The 22,672-nt window shown below is 41.0% G+C and overlaps 1 protein-coding gene across 3 annotated transcripts in view; it reads left to right on the top strand.

Annotated features, from left to right (window-relative positions):
- Window positions 1-20,699, top strand: part of vps26c (VPS26 endosomal protein sorting factor C) — a 67,964-nt gene extending 47,265 nt beyond the window's left edge. For all 3 annotated transcript variants that reach the window (XM_041212044.1, XM_041212042.1, XM_041212043.1), the window contains 3 exons: window positions 15,879-16,029; window positions 17,447-17,599; window positions 20,413-20,699. In XM_041212044.1, the coding sequence (XP_041067978.1) occupies window positions 15,879-16,029; window positions 17,447-17,599; window positions 20,413-20,495 (387 nt within the window). In that variant the 3' untranslated portion in view covers window positions 20,496-20,699. The remainder of the gene's footprint in view (window positions 1-15,878; window positions 16,030-17,446; window positions 17,600-20,412) is intronic.
- The last annotated feature ends 1,973 nt before the right edge of the window (window positions 20,700-22,672 follow it).

Raw genomic sequence — 22,672 nt, 5'->3', positions numbered from 1 at the left:
CAAATCTGCCTCATTACACATCATTAAATGTAGAATTGCCTGTTCCCTAGTGGGCTCCACCACAAGCTGCTCCAAAAAGCCATCTCGTAGACATTCCACAAATTCCTTTTCTTGGGATCCACTACCAACCTGATTTTCCCAGTCTGTCTGCATATTGAAATCCCCCATGATCACTGTAACCTTGCCTTTCTTACGTGCCTTTTCTATCCCCTGGTGTATCTTGTGCCCCACATCTTGACTACTGTTCGGAGGCCTGTACATAACTTCCATTATGGTTTTTTTTACCTTTGCAGTTCCTCAACTCTACCCACATAGATTCTACATCATCTGACCCTGCCTCATTTCTTGCTATCGATTTAATTTCATTTCTTACTAACAAAGCAACCCCACCCCCTCTGCCAATCTGCCCATCTTTGCGATAGGGTGTATATCCTTGGACATTTAGCTCCCAGTCCTGATCCCCTTGCAGCTGTGTCTCCGTAATGCCCACCACATCATACCTGCCAATTTCAATCTGCGCCACAAGCTCATTTACCTTATTTCGTATACTGCGTGCATTCAGATACAACACCTACAGTCCTGTATTTCCCGTCCCCTTTCTCATTGCTGTCCCTTTATCTGATGTGCTTGAAGTTGGATTCCTAGCCCTTTCGAAACACTGTCCTATTTTGTGTTCTGGAGACTTTAATAGCCTCTCCTGGGCTCTCCTTTCTTTTCAGTTTTTTCATAATTTTCCATGAAGTTGAATCCACCCCCCCACCCCCCACCGACACACTAACCTGCTGCTTTGTCTCCCATTAGTCATACTTCTTGGAGTTTTACCCTTCCCTCTTCACCCCCGCCCCCCCCAACTTCCTAGTTTGAAGTCCTGTTAACCACCCTATTTACCCTTTTCGCTAGAACATTGATCCCAGATCGGTTCAGGTGGAGACCGTCCTAACGGTACAGATCCCTCCTGTTCCAATACTGATGCCAGTGCCCCACAAAACGGAACCCCTCTCTCGCACCACTCCTTTAGCCACGTGTTTACTTCCCTTATTCTCGCGTCCCTATGCCAATTTGCACGTTGCTCGGTTAATAATCCGGAGATTATAGCCCTTGAGGACCTTTTCTTTAATTTAGTTCCTAGTTCCTGATAATCCCCAAACAGGTCCTTTTTCCTAGTCTTACCTATGTTATTTGTCCCGACGTTGACCACAACAACTGGATCCACCCCCATGAGGTGGTATGTAAATGTAACTGTGAACATAGGAACATACAAATTCGGTGCAGGAGTACAAATTGGCCCCTCGAACCTGCACCACCATTAAATAAGATCGTGGCCAATCTGATTGTGGTCTCAAGGCCACTTTCCTTCCTGCCCCCTATAATGTTTGTCAATGAAGAATCTATCTAACTCAGCCATAAAAATATTCAATCACTCTGCCTCCACTGCTCTCTCTGGGCAAAGGGGTTCCACAGACTTGCAACCCTGTGAGAGAAAACATTCCTCCTCATCTCCATCTTAAATGGGTGACCACATTTTTAAACTGTCTTCTAGTTCTAGTCTCTCCCACAAGAGCAAGATCCTCTTAGCACCCACGCTGTCAAGTTCCCACATGATCTTAGATGTTTCAGTAAGATTTCTTTTTATTTTGCTAAACTCCAGTGGATACAGAACCAACGTGACCAGCCTTTCCTCTTGGGTAGCTCCTTCATTCCAGGAATCAGTTGAGTGAATTTTCTCTGACAAAATTTTCTCTGACATGCTTCTTATGCTTAAGGAGCAAAAGTAGATTTTTACTTTCATGTCTTATTTGTTCTTTGTGATCTATTTGCATGAATAGGAAATCACTTTTTGTGTCCTGTGTTATCCAAGCCCTCACTGGATCCCAACTGTGATCTTATTTTCAGTCACTGGCTAATTTAACTATTACTCAAAGCTCTTCAAATCAGGTCAGTTTAAATTTACTTCATTTAAAACAACAGTGCTAGTCTGCAGGGTTCGTGATCTGTGATCCCCCATTATAGATCTTTTGCCATTCTAATGCAGTGGTCTTTTAGACTCATCCTCGGGTCACCCCTCATTTAAACACATCTATTTAAATCGGATGGGAGGCATTGTTACCACTACGTAAGTGTTCAAAAAGCCCCAAGTTGAGTCAAATGTTTCTTGTGTTGCGAAGACCCAAGACAAATGAGTGACTGAGTATTGCAATGCGAGATTGATGCATCCCATAATTATCATCTGGTGGGGGAAAAAACCCAAGAAAGATTTGTATTAATTTGATGACTGCTGTTCAGACATCTCTCAATCAGGGTCCAACTGAGAGATTATGCCACATTGACCGTTATAGATAAATAAATTAACATTACCATCTAGATTAACTACAGTACGTGATCATATCTTTTGGCATATGGATCCAAACCGATTTGTGTTATGGCTTTCACATGAATCATTCCCTGCACAGGAGTTGTTCTACTGCTGAGTATGTGCCACTGATATTCTTTGTAGAGAATGAGGAAAGAAGCAGGAAGAAAGTGACAACTGAGTTGGGTCTTCAGTCTTTATATGTCCATATACTCAGAATTTTTGATGGGGTTAAGTAGTTTGCTTCACTTGAGAAAAGAAAAGAAAGATTTGCATTTATATAGCATCTTTCACAACCTCCAGACATTCCAATGTGTTTTACAACCAATCAGGTACTTTTTGAAGTGTAATACTGTTGTAATGCAGGAAACACGGTGGCCAATATGTGTACAGCAAACTTCCACAAACAGCAGTGTAATCACAACCAGATAATCTGTTCAATGTAATTTTGATTGAAGATCAAATATTGGCCAGGGTACAGGAGATAACTCCCCTACTCCTGGTTGAATTAGCGTAATGGATTTTTTGTGTCCACCTAAGAGAACAGGTAGCGCCTTGAGTTTTACTGGCTGAGATCTTCCGCTCCCCAGGGAGGGTTGTACCCCGGAGGTACTCCCAGAGACTCACCCAACACATCTTCTGAAGTCCCCCAATAAGGACTGTGTGGGAATTGTTTGGGAAGTTTCAACCCTGCGCCTGGAACCCAACAAAACTCCACTTTAAATTGGAGACTTCGGATGGCTCCAATTCTCTTAGCAGATTAGTTAACCAGGAAAAGTTACAAGGATTAAAACTGGTTCTAACTCCTGGGTAACTAATGTCCCCCCCATGATCCTCCTGACTCTCCACCCCAACTGCCCCTCCATCTGATCCATCCTACTCACTTAGCTTATACACTTGCTTCTCTCCTGTCAAAGTGGCTGAGACCTTTAGCTGCCGTAAGCTGGTAAGTTTAGTATGTAAAAAGGGGGCATGGATTCACTTTTCCCTGACGCTGCCGGAGTACACAGAAGGGACTTGCAGAGCAGCTGGTCTGCCCATTTCTCAGCAGGTCTGTGTTGGAAGTCTGGGCGAGAAATGCGCAATCTAGGGTGAATAGAGTGGAGTAGCAATCCGATGCCACTCCATGGAAGGTTTGCCCCAATATCTCATTGAAAAGACATTACATCCAATGAAACAACACTCCAACACAGTACTGAAGGAGTGCCAGCCTAGATTTTTTTTGCTGAAGTTTCTGGAGTTGGTCTTGAATCCACAACCATCAGACTGAAGGTAAGAGTGCCATGGCTGAATGAGCTGCAGTGGAGCAGGTGCTATATACAACATAGTAGGATTAAGACACACTGCCTATCTGTACTATTGTAATATTTTGTGTACATGTCAGTATAGTTTCCCCAATTCCCATGGAGCTTGGTTATATTAGACTATGGACCATGTGCTGCTTTGCTATACAAGGAATCTAATTTCTATTAACTAACATTTTTGCCCAATTTACCATGTCCACATTCCAAGTTGTGTGTACTCACCATCTGTGCTCTACAATCCTTGTTGACCAAACTGTTGAAAACTAAATAGAATAACTATTGGAAACCTCCTGCTTCTGTTAGACATAAGAATATAAAAGCCTCTTTGTGCAGTGGGAACTTCCTTGCTTGTGTTTTACTGATTGCACAGTCAAATGCAAGTGATTGCTGGTTCTCCTAAAGGGACTGTATTATGTCAAGTGTAGCGGCAGTCAGTTGACTTGATCTGATTACACTGATCTGTGTGCTTCGCTGAGTTATCACCTCAGACTGGGGAGAAAATCTCATTGTTTTTACTGTGCACAGGCATGTTATGTGGCTTTCAGTGAAGCATCTTGTGACCTTGCTTATCTCTGATTTGCATCTGCATTTTAAAAATCTTTCCTGTCAAAATCAATTTTTGCTATCAGTGGATACTTATATGTAATACAATTTTGTCACCATCTGTCAGACAACAGGCCACAAAGGGTACAATCAGAATAGACTTGAGTTTTTTTAATTACTAAACTGGGACTTCGTCTGTAGAGTTTTGTACTTTTAGTTGGGTGGCAGTAGACAAGTGCAAATTTTGTTCTATCTTTCAGTTTCATATTGGATTGGTGTGGGATTGTGTTACTGCTTTAGATGGTGCAGAAGCCTCTAGTATGACTGGTGGCTGGGCATTTTCTGTTGTTACTGGTTAGGGGATGCAGTGTTGGTTATGACACTGAGAAGCTCCCTACACCTCTTGAAAGAAGAGGCAAATGGGACTTCTGTTAACAGCACACCACATATTGACATCTCTGGTAATTTAGCAGTCCTTCAGAATTGCAGTGGTGTATCAGTCGAGATCAGACTTAAAGTTTAAACCATCCAAAGGTCCAGATCCAGAATGAGATTAACTGAGGCAAGTTAACATGTGGCTCCTGGGTTAAAGACAGTTATTAGTTCACTTTGTGATTCAAGCTGATTTTATTTTTATCATCTCTTCCCAAGATTTTACTTAAAAACTCATCTACAATAAAAAGCACTTAACAATCTGAGGCCTGGGGTTGGTTTATACTTTTAAGCTAAATATAATTCTGATGGCCCTTGTGCTTTTTGGAGGAGGAAAACCCCATATCTTATCTTGGGGTGATGGTCCCTTTAAAATAGGTTTCTCTAGGATCTGATTTCTGGTTAACAGCCACCGGTGTCCAGTAAATGATCATGACCAGGTTGCCCAAGCGGTAAACAAAAGAAAAACGTCAACATAAGTTAATTATAGGGGTGTTCTGAGTTCAAGCAGTTGAGTTTTGGAGTTTAGAATAAGCTAGGATGAAGGAAGCATCTCTTTCAGCAGAATTCAGTTGAAATTCTGGTGGTTGGCTCAAAGAATTAAAACTCTTGTTAACTGAAGGACTCTACCAACAGTGAGTTGAACTTCTGGTATAGCCAAGCTAAGAGGAGAGTTTTAGATGCAAAACTCCAGAGTTAATATTAGAGCAAGGAGGGTTCTGACCTGAGGTGGCTATACTTAAGACATCAGAGATGCTTACGTTGAGAACGATGTATTCAACGTTAGGACAGTTGGGAGGTGATTTGAAGGGGCAGCCTTGCCGGAAGTAAACGGAAGACCCAAAAATCTCAGCTCATTTATGAATCAGTGACGTAGTACTCAGACCAAATTGTTCATCTTCCAATTTTTGATAAGGCTTTGAGGGTTTTGGGGTGTACGTCAAATGGGTGTAGAAGAAAAGTGGAGTTAAAACATTCGATTTTGGAATACAAGTAATTGTGTTCATTGTGTTTTTATTATCTTTATCTTAACTAACTAGTTAAAATAAAGATATTATGATATTACAGTTCATGTTCTTTGATTTTTCTGTAGTAAAATTTTTTGGCTAAATTGTGAACCTTGTGGCTTTAGTAAATACCTGGGCTTTCAGATTCTTAAAAAGAATTAATAATGTTACTGATCTCTGTCGAGATCACAATATTTGAAATTAAGTGAAAGTCAGAGGTTAAGCATGTTAGTGGAGAACTACTGTATCTTGCAGAGAACTTTTCTTGGAATAAAATGGTATTTATTCTATTGTGAAGAACCTAATTCAATTCAATTTCATTTTATTATCTGTGCAGAAATTCATTTCAGGTAACATTGCTCATTCGTTCAAAGAATACATATAAATGAATAATAACAAAAAAATACCTTATCACAAAGATCTAACGTTAATTAAATATGTATTTAAAAAAAACTATTTCAATGCATTAAAATAATCAGTGAGTCCCACCCTGAGTGCATATCCCCATCCATACCTCAAACCCCCGTTCAAAGTTCTTATAGAGAAGGGCAGAAACATGTTCAGAAACCAATTTGTCCTGCATCTGTGAATTGTAGCCTTTACCCCCTCAAATGTAACCATCTGTAATATTGAAATGAGATGGTTCTCATTGTTCGTAACACTCCTTAGTTTGGACAAAATTCTTTGAGAGCAGATTTCATTGAGAGATTTGCTCATTAATTACCCTTCCTACCTGGTTCAGTAATCTCTTAAACAGTACTAGGCAAGACATCCTAAAAGGGCAGCAACTCTCAACTACTGCCATAGAAAAAAGTTTCATTTCTGTGGGATCTACTCAAAAAGGTTTTAATTTTCTATAGTACAATCATGTACATCCCATGGCCATCACATTGTACGCTTCCCTCCAATTCAATTTAACATCTACTTTGGTACTGAGATACTTGTAACTATTTCCATGTTCCTGTGAAGATTCATGATGCGAAAAATATCGTTAACTGGCTTTTTCTTAGAGTCTATAACTAGTTCTTTCATAATGTTTTCTTTCAGGTTAAGAGAATTGTTATTGCGCCAATTTACAAACTTCACCACCGACTTGCTATAGTTTACTTCATTATTCCTTATGAGACCTACAAGTACTGGGTATCATCAGCTTATTTCAGGATTGTTATGTTGTGGTACTCTGATCGCCGATCATTCATACAGAGGATGAAAATTCATGGTGACTGTGCACAGCCCTGAGGAGATCCAGTTAACAAGGGTTGTGATTATATCCCAGAAAGTAACACCTGATGGCTCCTATTGTGAAGGAAATCACTGGTCCAGAGTTGGAGGGTAGGATTGACCTCAAAAGTTTTTCAATAAGCTTGAATGATTGCATGGTATTATTAAAAGCTGAAGAGAAATCAACAAAGGTAGCATGAGCATAGTTACCTAATCTATCCGTGTTGTGAATCAGATGGACCAATGTCAGAACAGCGTTGTCCACTGACTTATGAGGTTGATGGGCAAACTCTAACCGATTAATGTGTGGAACAAGGAACGTGTGGGACACAAGTTCAGGGTGAAGGGCAGGAGGTTTAGGGGGGATGTGAGGAAAAATCTTTTTACCCAGAGGGCAGGGACGGTCTGGAATGCACTTCCTGGGAGAGTGGTGGAGGCGGGTTGCCTCACATCCTTTTAAAAAGTACCTGGATGAGCACTTGGCACGTCATAACATTCAAGACTATGGGCCAAGTGTTGGTAAATGGGATTAGGTAGGTAGGTCAAGTGTTTCTTACATGTCGGTGTAGACTCGATGGGCTGAAGGGCCTTTTCTGCACTTTGAGATCCTGTGATTCTGTGAAGAGGAACTGAAAGACACTTTGAAACAATGTGCTCATCACTTCATAACGATCGGTGTAAGAGAATCTGGTTGGTAATCATTCAGCTGAGCAGGCCACCAGGATGATGATAGCTGATTTCCAATTGCAAGGAACAGTATGTTTATCAAAACCATTTCTGGAAGCCCAGAGAGAAAGGAGCTGCCAACTGATGAGCGCATTCCTTAAGAATTTTTTTGCTGATCTGGACCACATGCTTTCCATGTACTCACTTGCTTGAATTACTTCTCTGTCCCCCATTAGTTGATAACACAAGATCCTTCTAGTTCATGAAATGAAGCCTGCTGGGGAATCACATGTTCCTTGAATTCATCATTTTCAAACTAGCTAAAAAATCCATTCAATTTATTTGCAACATCAGAAGGATTATCTCGGGGGGTGGGGGGAAGGGGCATTTCTCTCTTTCAGGGTGAAGTCTGTCATTATATGTATACACTCCGATGACTCTTTGGTATTATTTGTCTGAAAACAGTTATGTAGCTTATGTCTATATGCATCTTTCGCATTCTTAATTTCCTTTCTCACCTTGATTTTTAGTTCATCAAGTTGCCTTGATCCCCTGCACTAAATGTGATTTGTCTTAGCTTCATTGTTGCTTTCAAGTCCTTTGTAATCCAGGGTTTCTCATTTAGATAAATCTTAAACGATTTAGTTTGGACATGAAGCTGTTCACAGAAGACTCTATAATCATTTATGATATCTGTGCTGTTATTTCACCCTCCATAAAAATATCCCAATTTGTGTTTACAAAACAAATTTGCAGATTTTCAATTGTCACATTATCCCAAACTTGAACCACTTTCCTACCAGGCTTCATTGTTTTCAGTTTTTATCAATATTGAGGCAGTAGATGCAAAATATTATGATCTGAATCTCCAATCCCTGGTCAAATCAAAGACTTGTAAGAGTCAAGAATGGTGCAAAAACATTGATCTAATTTCTTCTCTCTGTGAGTTGGTTTGCCAACACAGTGAGTGTAGTTAGAGTGCCCCTCAAAGCCAAGTCACAGTGATTGATATCACCAAGGATGATCTTGGTTTGGACATGAAAGTGAATCTGGAGAGGGAGCAGCCATTTCTTGGACTGTTTCATAAACAACTCTTGCTGCCTCCTTCTTATTTGCATCCCGTGGAATATATACCAAAATATGATTCAATCAAATGATTGAATTTATGGGACAGTTTGATGGGTCGACAAGTCATGCATTCAGTGTTAGCAAAGTAAATACTTTTCTTCATCTGAAAAGTTCAACACCAACATTTATTTACATATATGTAGCCTCTTGGGATTTATTTGTAACAGTGGCGATCTATCCTGGCATCCAGTAGATAGCACATTGCTGTAGGTACAAAGTGGCAGCCTGTACTTTTATTTTTCTGTTTGAGGATGAATTGCATTTTCTGCTTGCCTTCCTGGAGACCGAGCCATCCCAGGCCACATAAGTGTAAATGTCCCTGTGGAAATAATGGTCAGAGGCTTGGAAGGAACCATTGAGAGAATCTGTTTTCTAAATTTTCAGCAAAATAAAAGAGGTCAGCAGCAACCTGAGCAAAGCAAAGACTGAGAATGAAAGGAAGGATTAAGAATTGCATTGTCAAAGTTGGGCAAGTGATGGCTTGCAAAATTTAACTAGTCTTAATCCATATCTTCACCCTTTCGCTCTTCGGAGTGAATGAGCAATTAGCTACAATTGATGGAAATGCCCAGGAGAGTCTTGCTACTGGGCTTGTTACCTGTTCTAAATGGATGTGTGGAGAGATTCCTGTAATTTCCTGAAAGTTAATTGGTAGTGATTTAATTGACGGTGACTTACCTGCTGGTCGAGGCTCAGCTTGTTGTGTTGCTGTGACTACAATAGATAGGATTAACATGAAGCATGGGGTGAGCAAAAGGGAGAGGTTAAACAAAAATCAGCAATCCAAAGGGGATGGACTGATGAGTGATCCTCAAACAATGGAAATGTTGAGGAACAGTGTTAAACTCAAGGGAATCCTTCAGTGCAAAGAGAAAAATTCCAGTGAATTTGTCAGAAACCTTGACACTAATAACTATGCATACTGTCCTCAAGAGAACTGCAGAACAACATTGATATCGTAAAACAATGTAAAATTGCATAAATCTAGTGCATATAGATGATTGTTCAAAGCGTTGCCTGCCACAGATGTCAAGTTAACGTTTCCTCTAATTATAGTTAGATAGGAAGTTTATGCTCCCTCTTTGTCCCATCATGTAGATGGTAATGGATGTAAATGATTGATGGATTTCTGTCACACTGCTGGTACCAAAGTATTCTGGAGTCATCTTGTCTGAGTTTATCAAAGTTAATATATAAGGGTGAAGATGATGGAAGTTGTATAGTGCAATGACCTATAACTGAGGATATAAAAAAATATGTTCCCACAAAGAAAAAGAGTGGGACTCCTATCTTGACCCACCCCTAAAAGTCAAAGAGCGTATAGTAAGATAAGGCAAAAGGGGGAAACTTATGTCAGACACTAAGTGCTCAGCCCTATAAAAAGCCTAGAAGAGTATAGAAAATACAGGGGGTGAGATAAAAAGGAAATCATGAAAGCAAAGAGAAAGCAAAAAATATTGGCAAATTAAGTAAAACCCGAAGGTACTTTATGAATATGTAAATAGCAAGAGGATAACTAAGGATTGAACTAAGAAAAGGTAACTTTGTGGGATGGTGTTTCTTAATGAATTCTTTGCTTGTGCCTTCACAAAATAGGAGATGAAGCAGACATTAGTTTTGAAGAGGAATGTGAAATATTGGATGGTATAAACATTGTCAGGAAATATTAAGGGGTTTAGTAGCTAAGTAGCTGTCTTAGAACAGCTTGGCTGGAGCATGGCTAGTTCTGTAGCACATCTTCAGTAATAAAACCTGGACGTTGTCAGGGTCTATAGCCTTTGCTGTATCCATGACTGAGCATCTATGACGCTGGAAACCTCAGAAAGAGGCAGAGATGGATCATCCGCTCAGCATTTTTGTCTGAAGATGGTTGCAAATGCTTCAGCTTTGTTTTTTACACTTACGTGCTGGGGTCCTCCATGACTGAGGATGGGGATGTTAGTGGAAGCTCCTCCTGTTAATTTAATTGTCCACCACTGTTCATGACTGGATGTGGCAGGACTGCAGAGCTTTGATTTGATCCGTTGCTTGTAGCTTGTTCTGTTGTATGCTGCTTCTGCTGTTTAGTATGTATTTGTCATGTGTTGTAGCTTTACTGGATTGGCACCTCATTTTTAAGTATGCCTCGTGCTGCTCATCACATGCTCTCCTGCACTCCTCTTTGAACCAAGATTGTTCCCATGATTTGAAGGTAATGCTAGAGTGAGGGATATGCTAGGCCATGAAATTATAGATTGTGGTTGAATATAATTTGACTATTGCTGATTGATCACACTGTCTCATGGATGCCCATTGCTAGATCTGTTCAGAATCTGTCCCATTTAGTGCAGTGGTAGAGGCTCAATGTGCTGGAGGTATCTTCAGTGTGAAGACTGAATTCGTCTCCACAGGAGCTGTGTGTGGTCGTCACTTTTAGCAATAGATGCATCATTGGCAGTTCACTTGGTTAAGGGAGGTCAAATAGGATTTTCCCCTCGTTGGTTCCTTCACCACCTGCTGCAGGCCCAGCCTGGCAGATGTGTCCTGTAAGACTCAATTAGTTCGCTCAATAGTGGTGCTACCGAGCCAACCTTGGCGATTCAATCTCCCACCCAGAGAACTTTCTGTGCCCTTGCTAGCCTCATTGCTTCTTCCAAGTGATGTTTGACAGTACTGATTCATCAGCTGAGGGAAGTCTGTTGGTATAATCAGGTTTACTTGGCCATGTTTAACCTAATGCCATGAGACTTCATGGGTCTGGGGTCAGTGTTGAGGACTCCCAGGGCCACTTCCACTGACTGTATGCTGCTGTGTTCCAGCTGCTGATGGGAGAGGACATACCCAGCAATGGTGATGGAAGAGTCTAGGACATTGGCTGTAAGGTGTGACTGTCGGGCTGTTGCTTGACTCATCTGCAGGACAGCTCTCCCAATTTTGGTGCAAGTCCCCAGGCGTTAGTGACAAGGACTTTGCCAGGTCTACTGTACCTGGGGTAGGCTTTTGTCATTTTGGATGTCAAGGTTGAAGCAGTGTTGTCTATCCAATTTTTTATTATTTGATTTTTCTGTAGCAGTTTGATAGAACTGAGTGATTTGCTAGGCCATTTGAGGTTGTTGAGAGTCGACCAAATTGCTGTGGGTCTGGAATCTCATGTAGGCCAGGTAAGGATGGCAGATTTCCTTCCCTAAAGGACATTAGTGAACCTGATGTTTTTTTTTGACAATTTAGTTATTGTATGCCTACCATTACTGAGACTAGCTTTTTATTTCAGACTTATTAATTAACGCAGAGACCTGAAAACATTTGCAGTAAAATTAGTATCTTGATTGCAGCTGGACTTCTTTAAATTCCCCATCCCATCCTTCCCATGCGAAAATTCCCCTAGCTGCCAAGATGGGTTTGCACTCATGTCTTCACAGCATTAGTCTGGGCCTCTGGATAACTAGTCCAGTAACATTGCCACTCTGCTACCAAACAGTGCAGTCACACCCTCGGTTCCAGCATTCTCCATTACATTTCACTTCCAGAATTTCCAAGGCTTTCCTAAGAAAAGTCTCATGTTAATGGGCTAAACATAATACAGGAGGAGGCCAGTATGCCCATTGCTAGCCATTTGAATGAGCTATTCTTCTCGTCTACTTGATTACCCTAGAATTCATAAGAAAACAACTCATTGAATATAGTAATTTACATTGATTTTCCTGTCAGTTACTTCAGCTAAAATTAATCTTTACCTTGCTTTAATGTTTCCTACAATCTGCCCCCATCTCCAATAATTTTACAGCTATTAGCTTCCTGCTTTAATACTATCAGACATTTTCCATTGCAGAAGAAGCAAGTTCTGGCATTTATAGAAACATAGAAAATAGGAGCAGGAGTAGGTCATTTAGCCCTTTGAGCCTGCTCCACCATTCAATATGATTATCGCTGATCCTCTATCTCAATGCCATACATTCACTCTCTCCCCATACCCCTTGACGCCTTTAGAGTATAGGCATCTATCTATTTCCTCCTCAAATATATTCAGTGACTTGGTCTCCACAGCCTTCTGTGGTAGAGAATTCAACAGGTGAACCACCCTCTGAGTGAAGACCTTTCTCCTTCTCCCAGTCCTAAATGGCCTACCCCGTAAGTTGAGACCGTGACCCCTTATGATGAAATGCTAGTCCTGCTGTGCATCGTTTATTTTAAATAATGTCATGGTCTGTTGCGTGTTTGAGCCCTAGAATGTTGTAATGCTCATTAGCGAAATAGGCAATCTTAAACTGCGTTCTGGGGAACAAGATCTGATCAGAATTTTGTGTATGTGCTTGTCTAACGTCGAAACATCTTGCACTTTCCCTGGTTTTACACATGAAGGATGGTGACATGGGCAAACGTTGGAGGGTTATTACTAACTGTAATCCAACAAGAGACAGTGTCCCTTGTTATAGAGGAGAGGTGGGGGGAATTGAGCAACAGGCTGCGGATTAAAGAAAAATCATTGATAACAGGAGGAAGTAGCCAGGAGAGCACAGCATCAGCACAGACTTTTATGAAAGAAAATAATGTTGATTTCACCCTTGTTGAGAAGTGGAGGTTACTTTGGAGGGTTTTTTTGGGGGCGGGGTTTTGATTGTATTGTGTGCTGCATTATAATTGAACATCTTTTAGTATTGGCAACAAAGGCTGCATTATACTGATAATATATCTTTTAAATGGGCAAAGTGTACAGCTGGAGGCACTTGTCTGCACAATAGTTTTGTTCCGTAACTGTGGCTCGTGCGAGAGGACGTGATGTCATGATCTGCACAAACAAAGGATCTTCTCCTCCTCTCTTCCCACTCACCACCAATGTTGCTGTCTGTGATACCAAGCAAGTCAAACCAACTAGACATTGTTTTTTCACCCTTTTCTTTTGGAATTTGTTTCTTGTCTCCCTCATTTTTCACCCTCCTCTTCCAACTTGTTGGGACTATGATTCCACAGCCACTGGCCACTCTCCAGTACAGCATCTCAGGGATCATTCTTCATTCGTTAATAAAGTAGTATTGCTGATGACATATCCAAATATGGAGGTCATCACAACCAATGCCCAGTCCTATCCATACCCAGTGGGGATTTTTGATAAGGCAGTTGTGTGCGCCAACATTTTTCCTTTGTCTATCTATGAAGAGGTGTGGAATTGAACATGGCACCTTCCTGTTCTGGATGACACTCCTGTGTATTGGACTGCCTGTTGGGCAGCCATGTCCTTTTTACGTTTGTTAGCTTATGTAAAGTGTTCATTCAGTAATGCTGATTAAAAACACTCAAATTCTCCCCGAAGATATTTACTTTTAGCTGAAATCACTTGAGCCTTTACCAGGACTGGTATGTGGGGCTGACTAGTTTGTTTATCAAAATCCAAATTTTAAAATATATTACAAGTCCTAACCAGAAATGAGACCCTCCCCTGACCTAGTTGCTATAAATACCAAAGTGGACATAGGAGTAGCTACTCATTTTCCAGATTAGTAGATCCCAGATGCCGGTGCTGGAATATATCATTATTCATATATATAATTGGATTAGATGGAGGAATATAATGCCTAAATTTGTCCAAATTAGGGGACATAGTAGATGGTGAGGAAACATATGGGTAATTGCAGGATGATATAGGTTTAGAGAATTGGCAAATATGTGGCAAATGCAGTTCAGTGTAAACAACTATGAACTATTGTTCAGTTCGGGTGGCAGGGGTAGGGGAGAGGTTTGTGGTGGTGGGGAGGAAAGAGATTGGAAATGTAATCTAAATGATAGAAATTGCAAGAGTGGAAGAACCAAGATATTTAGAGGGTGCACAGATCCTTAAAAGCAGAATCGCAGGCAAAGTGAGTTTTGTTTACAGGGCTTTGAATATCAAAAGCAACAGTTGTGATGATCTATGGTTCAGTCAAGTTGAGGCATTCTTTACAGAATTGATATTGGGGCTGTTAAGACCAATGCAGTTGGTAAAGCTGAGTTATTTAAAAGTCCCAGAGGGAAATTTTAAACAACTGTCATAACCTATAATTTTAAGTGTTATGTTTGATATGTGACTTTAAATTCAGAAATCAGACCACCAGTTATCGAGGTTTTACATTAAACTAATTGAAGCATTTTATTAATTTATGCATGTTAAAATATATACACGTGGCTACAAATTGCTACTATCATAACTTTTAACAAATTCCCAAACTAATCTCCATTAAGGCAATAGCAACCCATAGACTTAACCAAACACCAGGCAAAGCATTTTCACCTTACGAATTCAAATTCTTTTCACTGTGGAGCCAGTTGAGGCTTTTGATCTTAGATTGCCTCTGCCCTGCAAACCCGAAAACTAAAGTTATACCTACCATTGAACGTTAATTCTCATTGTATCAACAGCCTCTTTGAACTTCACCTTTTAACAATGAAACCCCTTTCATAGTACCAATTTTATTAGAAATATAAACATATTGCTTAGTAGCTACTAGAAAGGCATTGGTTTTCACCCCCCTTCTTGAATGCTTTATTCAAAAAATGCAAATACACACTAACTCTCTGTTTACATCTCAAACTAGTACATATCAAAGCACCCAGACTAGCTGGCTTTAATCTAATTAAGACGCACCTGCAGATTAAGCCTCTATTTTAAAAGAAAAATATTTTCCAAAATACTTTATACATTAATAGCTTCATGACAGGGCCTGATACCAATGATAAAACAATATTGTTATAAGATACATTGAACTGAATAGAATGTTCAAAATTACAAAAGGATTTGACTGGTTAAATAGTGAAAAATGATTTCATGGGTTAATGAGTCGATATTATTAGGAAATAAGTATGCAGCCGGTACTAAGATTATTTTCATAAACTGCTTGCATTACTGCAATGGCAATTGAGCTGAGTCAAACAGATTTGAGGGATAGACTGCCCAAAAATATGTGGAAAGAGCAAGGAAAACTGGATGAACATATGTAGTACCAGTATGGAGTTACTGGTGGTGTTGGTGTTTTGGGCCCCAGACACTTCTGCACATTTAATTTAACCCCTGCCACGCTCAGCTGAAGACTGAGGTTCCTGCTGAATGCCTGCTCAGAGATCTGGTGGCCAATTGTACTGTCATCTCCGCCATTGAGTGACCTTTTAAGCACTCACTTGGAATTGAACATTCAGAGTTTTGCTAGCCATGTGGCTATCCACTTTTGTCTGTTTTATGCCTTGTACCGCCTTGTCAGACTTTTTCAATCTTTCTTCCAGAGGACAGCACTGCCTCGATTCACAATCCACGGCCGCCTTGACTCCACGAACTGCGTCATCACCCAGCCGCTGACTGGAGAGCTAGTGGTGGAGAATTCTGATGTATCCATTAAAAGCATCGAGCTTCAACTCGTGCGAGTGGAAACCTGTGGTAAGTGCTATGTTCCAGGAATAACTGGAGTGTGGCTAGGTGATTTGGGACAGAAATCTGGTTTGACCATAGCACATTATAGTAGATATTCTTAATGGGTATACTACTTTTGAGGTGCAGAATGTTCTTTAGCGAGTTTTATTGTACTTTGTAAAGCACATTTTTTTTTTTGCTTTTTCATGGGATGGGGCATCGCTGGCTGGGCCAGCATTTATTGCCCCATCCCTAATTGCCCTTGAGAAGATGTGGTGAGCTGTCTTCTTGAACGACTGCAGTCCATGTGGTATAGATATATTGACCGTGCTGTTAGGGAGTTCCAGGATTTTGACTCAGCGACAGTGAAGGTACGTCAACGTAGTTCCAAGTCAGGATGCTGTGTGACTTGGAGGGGAACTTGCAGTTGGTGGAGTTCCAATGCATCTGCCGCCCTTATCCTGCTAGGTGGTAGAGGTCGCAGGCTTGAAAGGTGCTGTTAAAGGAGGCTTGGCAAGTTACTGCAATGCATCTTGTAGATGGTACACACTGCTGCAATTGTGCTGGTGGTGGAGGGTGTAAATGTTTAAGGAATTGGATGGCGTGCTGATCAAGTGGAATGGTTTTGACCTGGATGGTGTCAAGCTTCTTGAGTGTTGTTGGAGCCTTGCTCATCCAGGCAAGTGGAGGGTATTCCATCATACTCCTGACTTGTGCTCTGTTGATGGTGGACAGGCTTTGGGGAGTCGGGAGGTGAGTTACTTGATGCAACGTTTCCAGCCTCTGAACTGTTCTTGTAATTCACAGTATTTATATGGCTGGCCTAATTAAGTTTCTGGTCAGGGGTAAGGATGTTGATGGTGTTCCACCTGTCGATTTTATTCAATGATTTTATTGCTTTATGATAGAGGAGTATAAATCTAATAGCCTGTAATATAGTGGAATATTTTTGTTAACTGTGATTCAATGCTGGCCTCCCTTGCCTGTGAATCATCAGATCATGGGTTCAAGACCTAATTCAGAGACTTGAGTACTTAATCTTGGCTGGCACTGCAGTGCAGTACTAAGAAAGTGCTGTGCTGTCAGAGGTTTTTCAGATGAGATGTTAAACCAAGCCAATGTCTTTCCCCCCCAGATGGAGCTAACAGATCCCATGGCAGTATTGGGAATGAAAAGTAAGGAAGTTCTCCTCAGTGTCCTGGCCAATATTTATTCCTTAATGAACTTCACTAAACAAAATAGATTTTTTGGTCATTATCACTTTGCTCATTGTGGGACCTTGCGGTGTGCAAATTAGTTGCCATGTTTCCTACATTACAACAGTGATTGTATTTCCAAAACACTTCATTGGCCGTAAAGTGCTTTGGGGTCATGCTGAGGCCATCGAAGATGTTATGTAAACTCAAGCCTTTTTAACCACCTTTTTCTCTGACCACTAAATTAGGTTGTGCAGAGGGTTATGCAAGAGATGCCACAGAAATTCAGAACATCCAAATAGCCGACGGTAATGTATGCCGAAGCCTCGCGATCCCCATCTACATGGTGTTTCCTCGGCTTTTTACCTGCCCCACGCTGGAAACAACCAATTTCAAAGTTGGTAAGTGGCTTTGCAGTTATGTCTGTGGCTTTTTGAAAAAGAAAGTGACACAGCCGAATCTGCCTGATGACTGATTAGAGAAAACTGTGAATTGTTACCATTTAGCCAAACACTGAAAATGAAAAATTAGCTCATGTCTGGCAGCATCAGCATTAAATAAAAATGATGTGGACAATATCTGTGAAGCTAGGCCCTCAGTTACATCTTAGTGTGCAGCTGCTAATGCTGTGTTTATGGTCCTGGTTCTAGGGAATTTTAAAGCATATTTAAGAGGCCGTGCTGCACCACCGAGCAGTGGTTCACATCCACAGTCCCTCTCCCCACTTTATCAAAGTTCCTCGATGAAAACAAAACACTATGGATGCTGGAAATTTGAAATAAAAACATAAAATGTTGGAAAAACTCAGCAGGTCTGGCAGCATCTGTGGAGAGAGAAACAGAGTTAACGTTTCGAGTCTGTATGACTTCTTCAGAGCCTGGGTTTTGGTCAAATTGCTTTGCTTTGGATGAAACATTGAGCAGAAGCCAGTATTATCCCTTGGGCCATAGTTGAGCAACTTAAGGCAGAGGCCTGGACACACATTCTTCACTCTCTGCCCTCTCTGACCTTCTTGTTTCTCTGGAAATAGGAGCACCATGGCTTATGCTAAATCAATGGAAAGTCCAGGTTGAAAGTTGGTTTGCTGCTGTCTATTTTAAACTTTTTTTTATGGCTGCTGTGATGTTTATTGGTTTTTACATCACTTTGTGGGTTTGGCTTCAATGACCACTCTTGTTCTCAGATTTTTCAGCCTCTGCGAGCCAGAGAATATTTAAGTAAATGCAGCAAGGCCTAGAGATGGAATGCAGAACTCTTATGAGTGTACATGTTGCCACGTGATCTCATCAGTCAGCAGATGAATAGATCTGCCATCAGTCTGAAAAGTAGATCAAGTGTTCCCTTACAAATAGTATATTCAAAATAATTGCAGGCTTTACTTTTCTCAATGTCAAAACCAAAGGCACTAATTTGAACCTTGTGATATGCATTTCTACTGTGGCGAGGTGCTGTCAGTTACAGATTTAACCCAGTGTGTCTCACTTCATATCAATTAGAACATGCAGCTATTGTTAACCATCATTCAATATCCTTGGAAGGTGCACCAAAGGGACTTGAAAACTCTGTTTCCCTCAACTACTTAAAATGGATGGGATATATGAATTGACTGGACTGGCTAGAATAATCTTTGTTTTTGTATTTCCTGTGAAAGTGCAATTACTGCAATCAGTCTAACAAAGACTAACTGTAATGTGGACCTCACTGCCTTGCCATTGGGTGTGAATATTGGCCAACGTACACTGCAGCCATTTGTTACAGCTTGCTGATAATAGCTAACATTTACTGTTCTTTATCCTTGATGTGGCGCCTGCCCACTTGGTTGCTGGGCGGTGTGGCGCTCGCCCGCTTGGCTTCTGTTCAATGTTTGGATAGAAGGCAGCAAACTGCATACACTTCTTCATTTCACATTCTCTACACAGTGTAGAGGACTTCCCTCATTGCTCGCGGAACCAACTTCTGCAGTATATGGAAAATGCTTCTAATTAAAGAATGTTAGCTATCCCAGGTTTAGATCAATTCTCTTTATAAGAGGTTTGAGAGTGACTAACTGGTCTTTGCTAGTTCCCAGAAGCTAAGTTGCTGAGCGGCTGAGGTGCTTAATCGTGGTTTAATGGTTTACTTTCACTTTTTGTCCCTGGTTATTACTACTGATTTTGGTATCTGATATGAGATTAAGCCAACCTGTTTTACAAACTTGGTGTCAAGTTTGATCCCGGGATGAACTTGACTTCACATTCATGTCATCACTAAGAACACCTATTTCTATCTGCATAATCTCGCCCGACTTTACCCTGTCTCAGCTCATCTGCTAAAACCCTCATTCATGCCTTTGTTATCTCTAGACTTGACTATTCCAATGTACTCGAGGTTGCACTCCCACATCCTATCCTCTGCAAATTTGAGCTCATCCAAAACTTTGCTGCCCATATCTTAATTCACCGCACGTCCTGTTCCCCATCACCCCTGTGCTCACTGACCCGCACTGGCTCCCAGACGAGCAACATCATGATTTTAAAATGCTTATCTTGTTTTTAAATCGCTTCACAGCCTTGCATGTTCCTATCCCTCTCATCTCCTCCTCCAGCCCCACAACCCTCCTGGATATCTGCATTCCCCTAATTCTGGCCGCTTGAGCATCCCAATTTTAATTGCTCCACAATTAGACATGCCTTCCGTTGTCTAGATCCCAAGCTCTGGAATTCCAAAATCTCTGTCTCTCTACCTTGCATCCTCCTTTAAGGAAGTCCTTAAAACCAACCTGTTTGACCAAGCTTTTGGTTATCTGACCTAATATCTTTGTGGCTCGGTGTCATGTTTTGTTTTATACTGCTCCTGCAAAACTCCTTGAGAGGGTTTTATTACATTAAAGACACTTTTCCAACAACATTTATATTTATAGAGTTTTTTTGGAAGTGAGAGAAGACACAAATATAAATGTATATTTAAAAAAAATGCAGGGAATACATAGATCAGCATTTATATATTTTAAAAAAAAGACAAGATGTGCACACACAGCACCATATTCTGTCTGTTCCATTTGCAAATTTCTAATTTTTTTATTTTACAACCTGTTTAACATGCGTTATAAAACTGGAGTTAAACTCCAACTCATTTGCTTTATGGTATCTGAGATAATTGGTTCTTGGCCATTTGGAAGGATTATCTGTGCAATGCAATGAGAAATTATCTGTTCTAATTATATCTTTTCTTTCAGAATTTGAGGTGAATGTTGTGGTGGTTCTCCAGGACGACCATCTGATCACTGAGAATTTCCCACTTAAAATCTACCGGTTTTGACTTCCACAGGGAGCAGAGCGATTGTCTGTCGATGTGATATCCAGCGTCAAAGATGACGAATGACATTGAGTTGCTGAAAACTAGTTCACATTCCATTTTGAAAAGCTCATTTCCTATGTAACTTGCCAAATGGTTGATTGGTATGCACCTTTTGAGAAATGGAATATTGTTTTCTTTTTGAAAAAAAATAAATATTTGCACATTTTTGTTGTTTCCCATCTATACAATTTACATAGAAACATAGAAAATAGGAGCAGGACTAGGTCATTCGGCCCTTTGAGCCTGCTCCGCCATTCAGTATGATCTTGACTGATCCTCTATCTCCACGCTGTGCTCCTGCACTCTTCCCATATCTCTTGGTGCCTTTAGAGTCCAGAAATTATTTATTTCCTCCTTAAATATATTCAGTGGCATGGCCTCCACAGCCTTCTGTGATAGAGAATTCCATAGGTTCACCACCCATTGAATGAAGAAGTTTCTCCTCATCTCAGTCCTAAATGATCTACCCCATATCCTGAGACTGATCCCTTGTTCTAGATACCCTGAGCTAGAGGAAATATCACCCCTGCATCCAGTCTGTCCATCCTTGTCAGAATTTTATGTTTCAATGAGATGATCTCTCATTCTTCTAAACTCCAGTGAATACAGGCCTAGTTGGCACAATCTCTCTCCATATGACAGTCCTGCCATCCCAGGAATCAGTCTGGTAAACCTTTGCTGCACTCCCTCTATGGCAAGTATATTCTTTCTTATGTAAGGAGATCGAAACTGCACACAATACTCCAGGTGTGGTCTCACCAAGGCCCTGTAGAGCTGCAGTAAGATATCCTTGCTCCTGTACTCAAGTCCACTCGCAATGAAGGCCAACACACTATCTGCCTGCTTCATTGCTTGCTTTGGCTGCACCTGCATGTTTGCTTTCAGTGAGTGGTGTTTCAGGACACCTAGGTCCCTTTCTACTTAAACATTTTCCAATTTATCCCCATTTAAATAATAGTCTGCCATTCTGTTTTTCCTACTGAAGTGGATAACTTCACACTTACGCATGTTATACTGCATCTGCCATGTATTTGCCCACTCACTCAATCTGTCTAAATCGACTTAAAGCCCCTTAACATCATCTTCATTATTCATCTAGTTTTGTGTCGTCAGCAAACTTGGAAATATTACATTTGGTTCCCTCACCCAAATCATTGGTATATATTGTGAACTTATGCTTCAGGAAAATATGCTGCATACATATTGAACACCTAGAACTTCAAGACAGACGAGTAGGACTGTATTTGTAGTGCAACATTGAAATCGTGGAGAGTGATGCAGTTTTGTATGGAAATTTTTAAAATTATTCATGGGATGTGGGCAGCACTGGCAAGGTCACCATTTATTGCCCATCCCTAATTGCTCTTGAGAAGGTGGTGGTGAGCTGCCTTGTTGAACCACCGCAGTGCACATGATGTATGTACACCCACAGTGTTGTTAGGGAGTTCCAGGACAGTGAAGGAATTGTGATATGGTTCTGAGTCAGGATACTGTGAGATTTAGAGGGGAACTTGCAGTTGGTGTTGTTTCTAAGCATCTGCTGTCCTTGTCCTTTTAGGTGATACAGGCCGAGGGTTTGGAAGGTGCTGTCAAATGAAACTTGGTGAACGCCGCAGTGTATCTTGTATATGGTACACACTGCTGCCACTGTCTGTCGGCGGTACAGGGAGTGAATGTTTAAGGTGGCGGGCTGCGTTGCCCTGGATGGTGTCACGTTTCTCGAGTTTTGTGGGCAGCTGCACTCATCCAGGCAAGTGGGGAGTATGCCATCACACTCCTGACTTGTGCCTTTTAGATGGTGGACACGCTTTGGGGAGTCAGGATGTCAGTTACTCTCTACTGAATTCCTAGCCTCTGACCTGGTCTTGTAACTGCTGTATTTATATGGCTGTCTAGTTCAGTTTCTGGTCAGTGGTAACCCCCAAAATAGTGCGGGATTCACTGATTGTAATGCCATTGAATGTCAAGGGGAGATGGTTGGATTCTCTCTTGTTGCAAATGGTCATTGCCTGACACTTGTGTAGTGTGAATGTTACTTGCCACTTGTCAGCCCAAACCTGGATATTGTCCAGATCTTGCTGCATATAGATATAGACTGCTTCAATATCTGAGGAGTTGTGAATGATGCTGAATGTTGT

Source organism: Carcharodon carcharias, chromosome 18 (genome assembly GCF_017639515.1).
Source record: "Carcharodon carcharias isolate sCarCar2 chromosome 18, sCarCar2.pri, whole genome shotgun sequence".
Taxonomy (NCBI): Eukaryota; Metazoa; Chordata; class Chondrichthyes; order Lamniformes; family Lamnidae; genus Carcharodon; species Carcharodon carcharias.
Note: the sequence above shows the minus strand (reverse complement) of the source record. Positions and strands in the feature narration are given on the sequence as shown.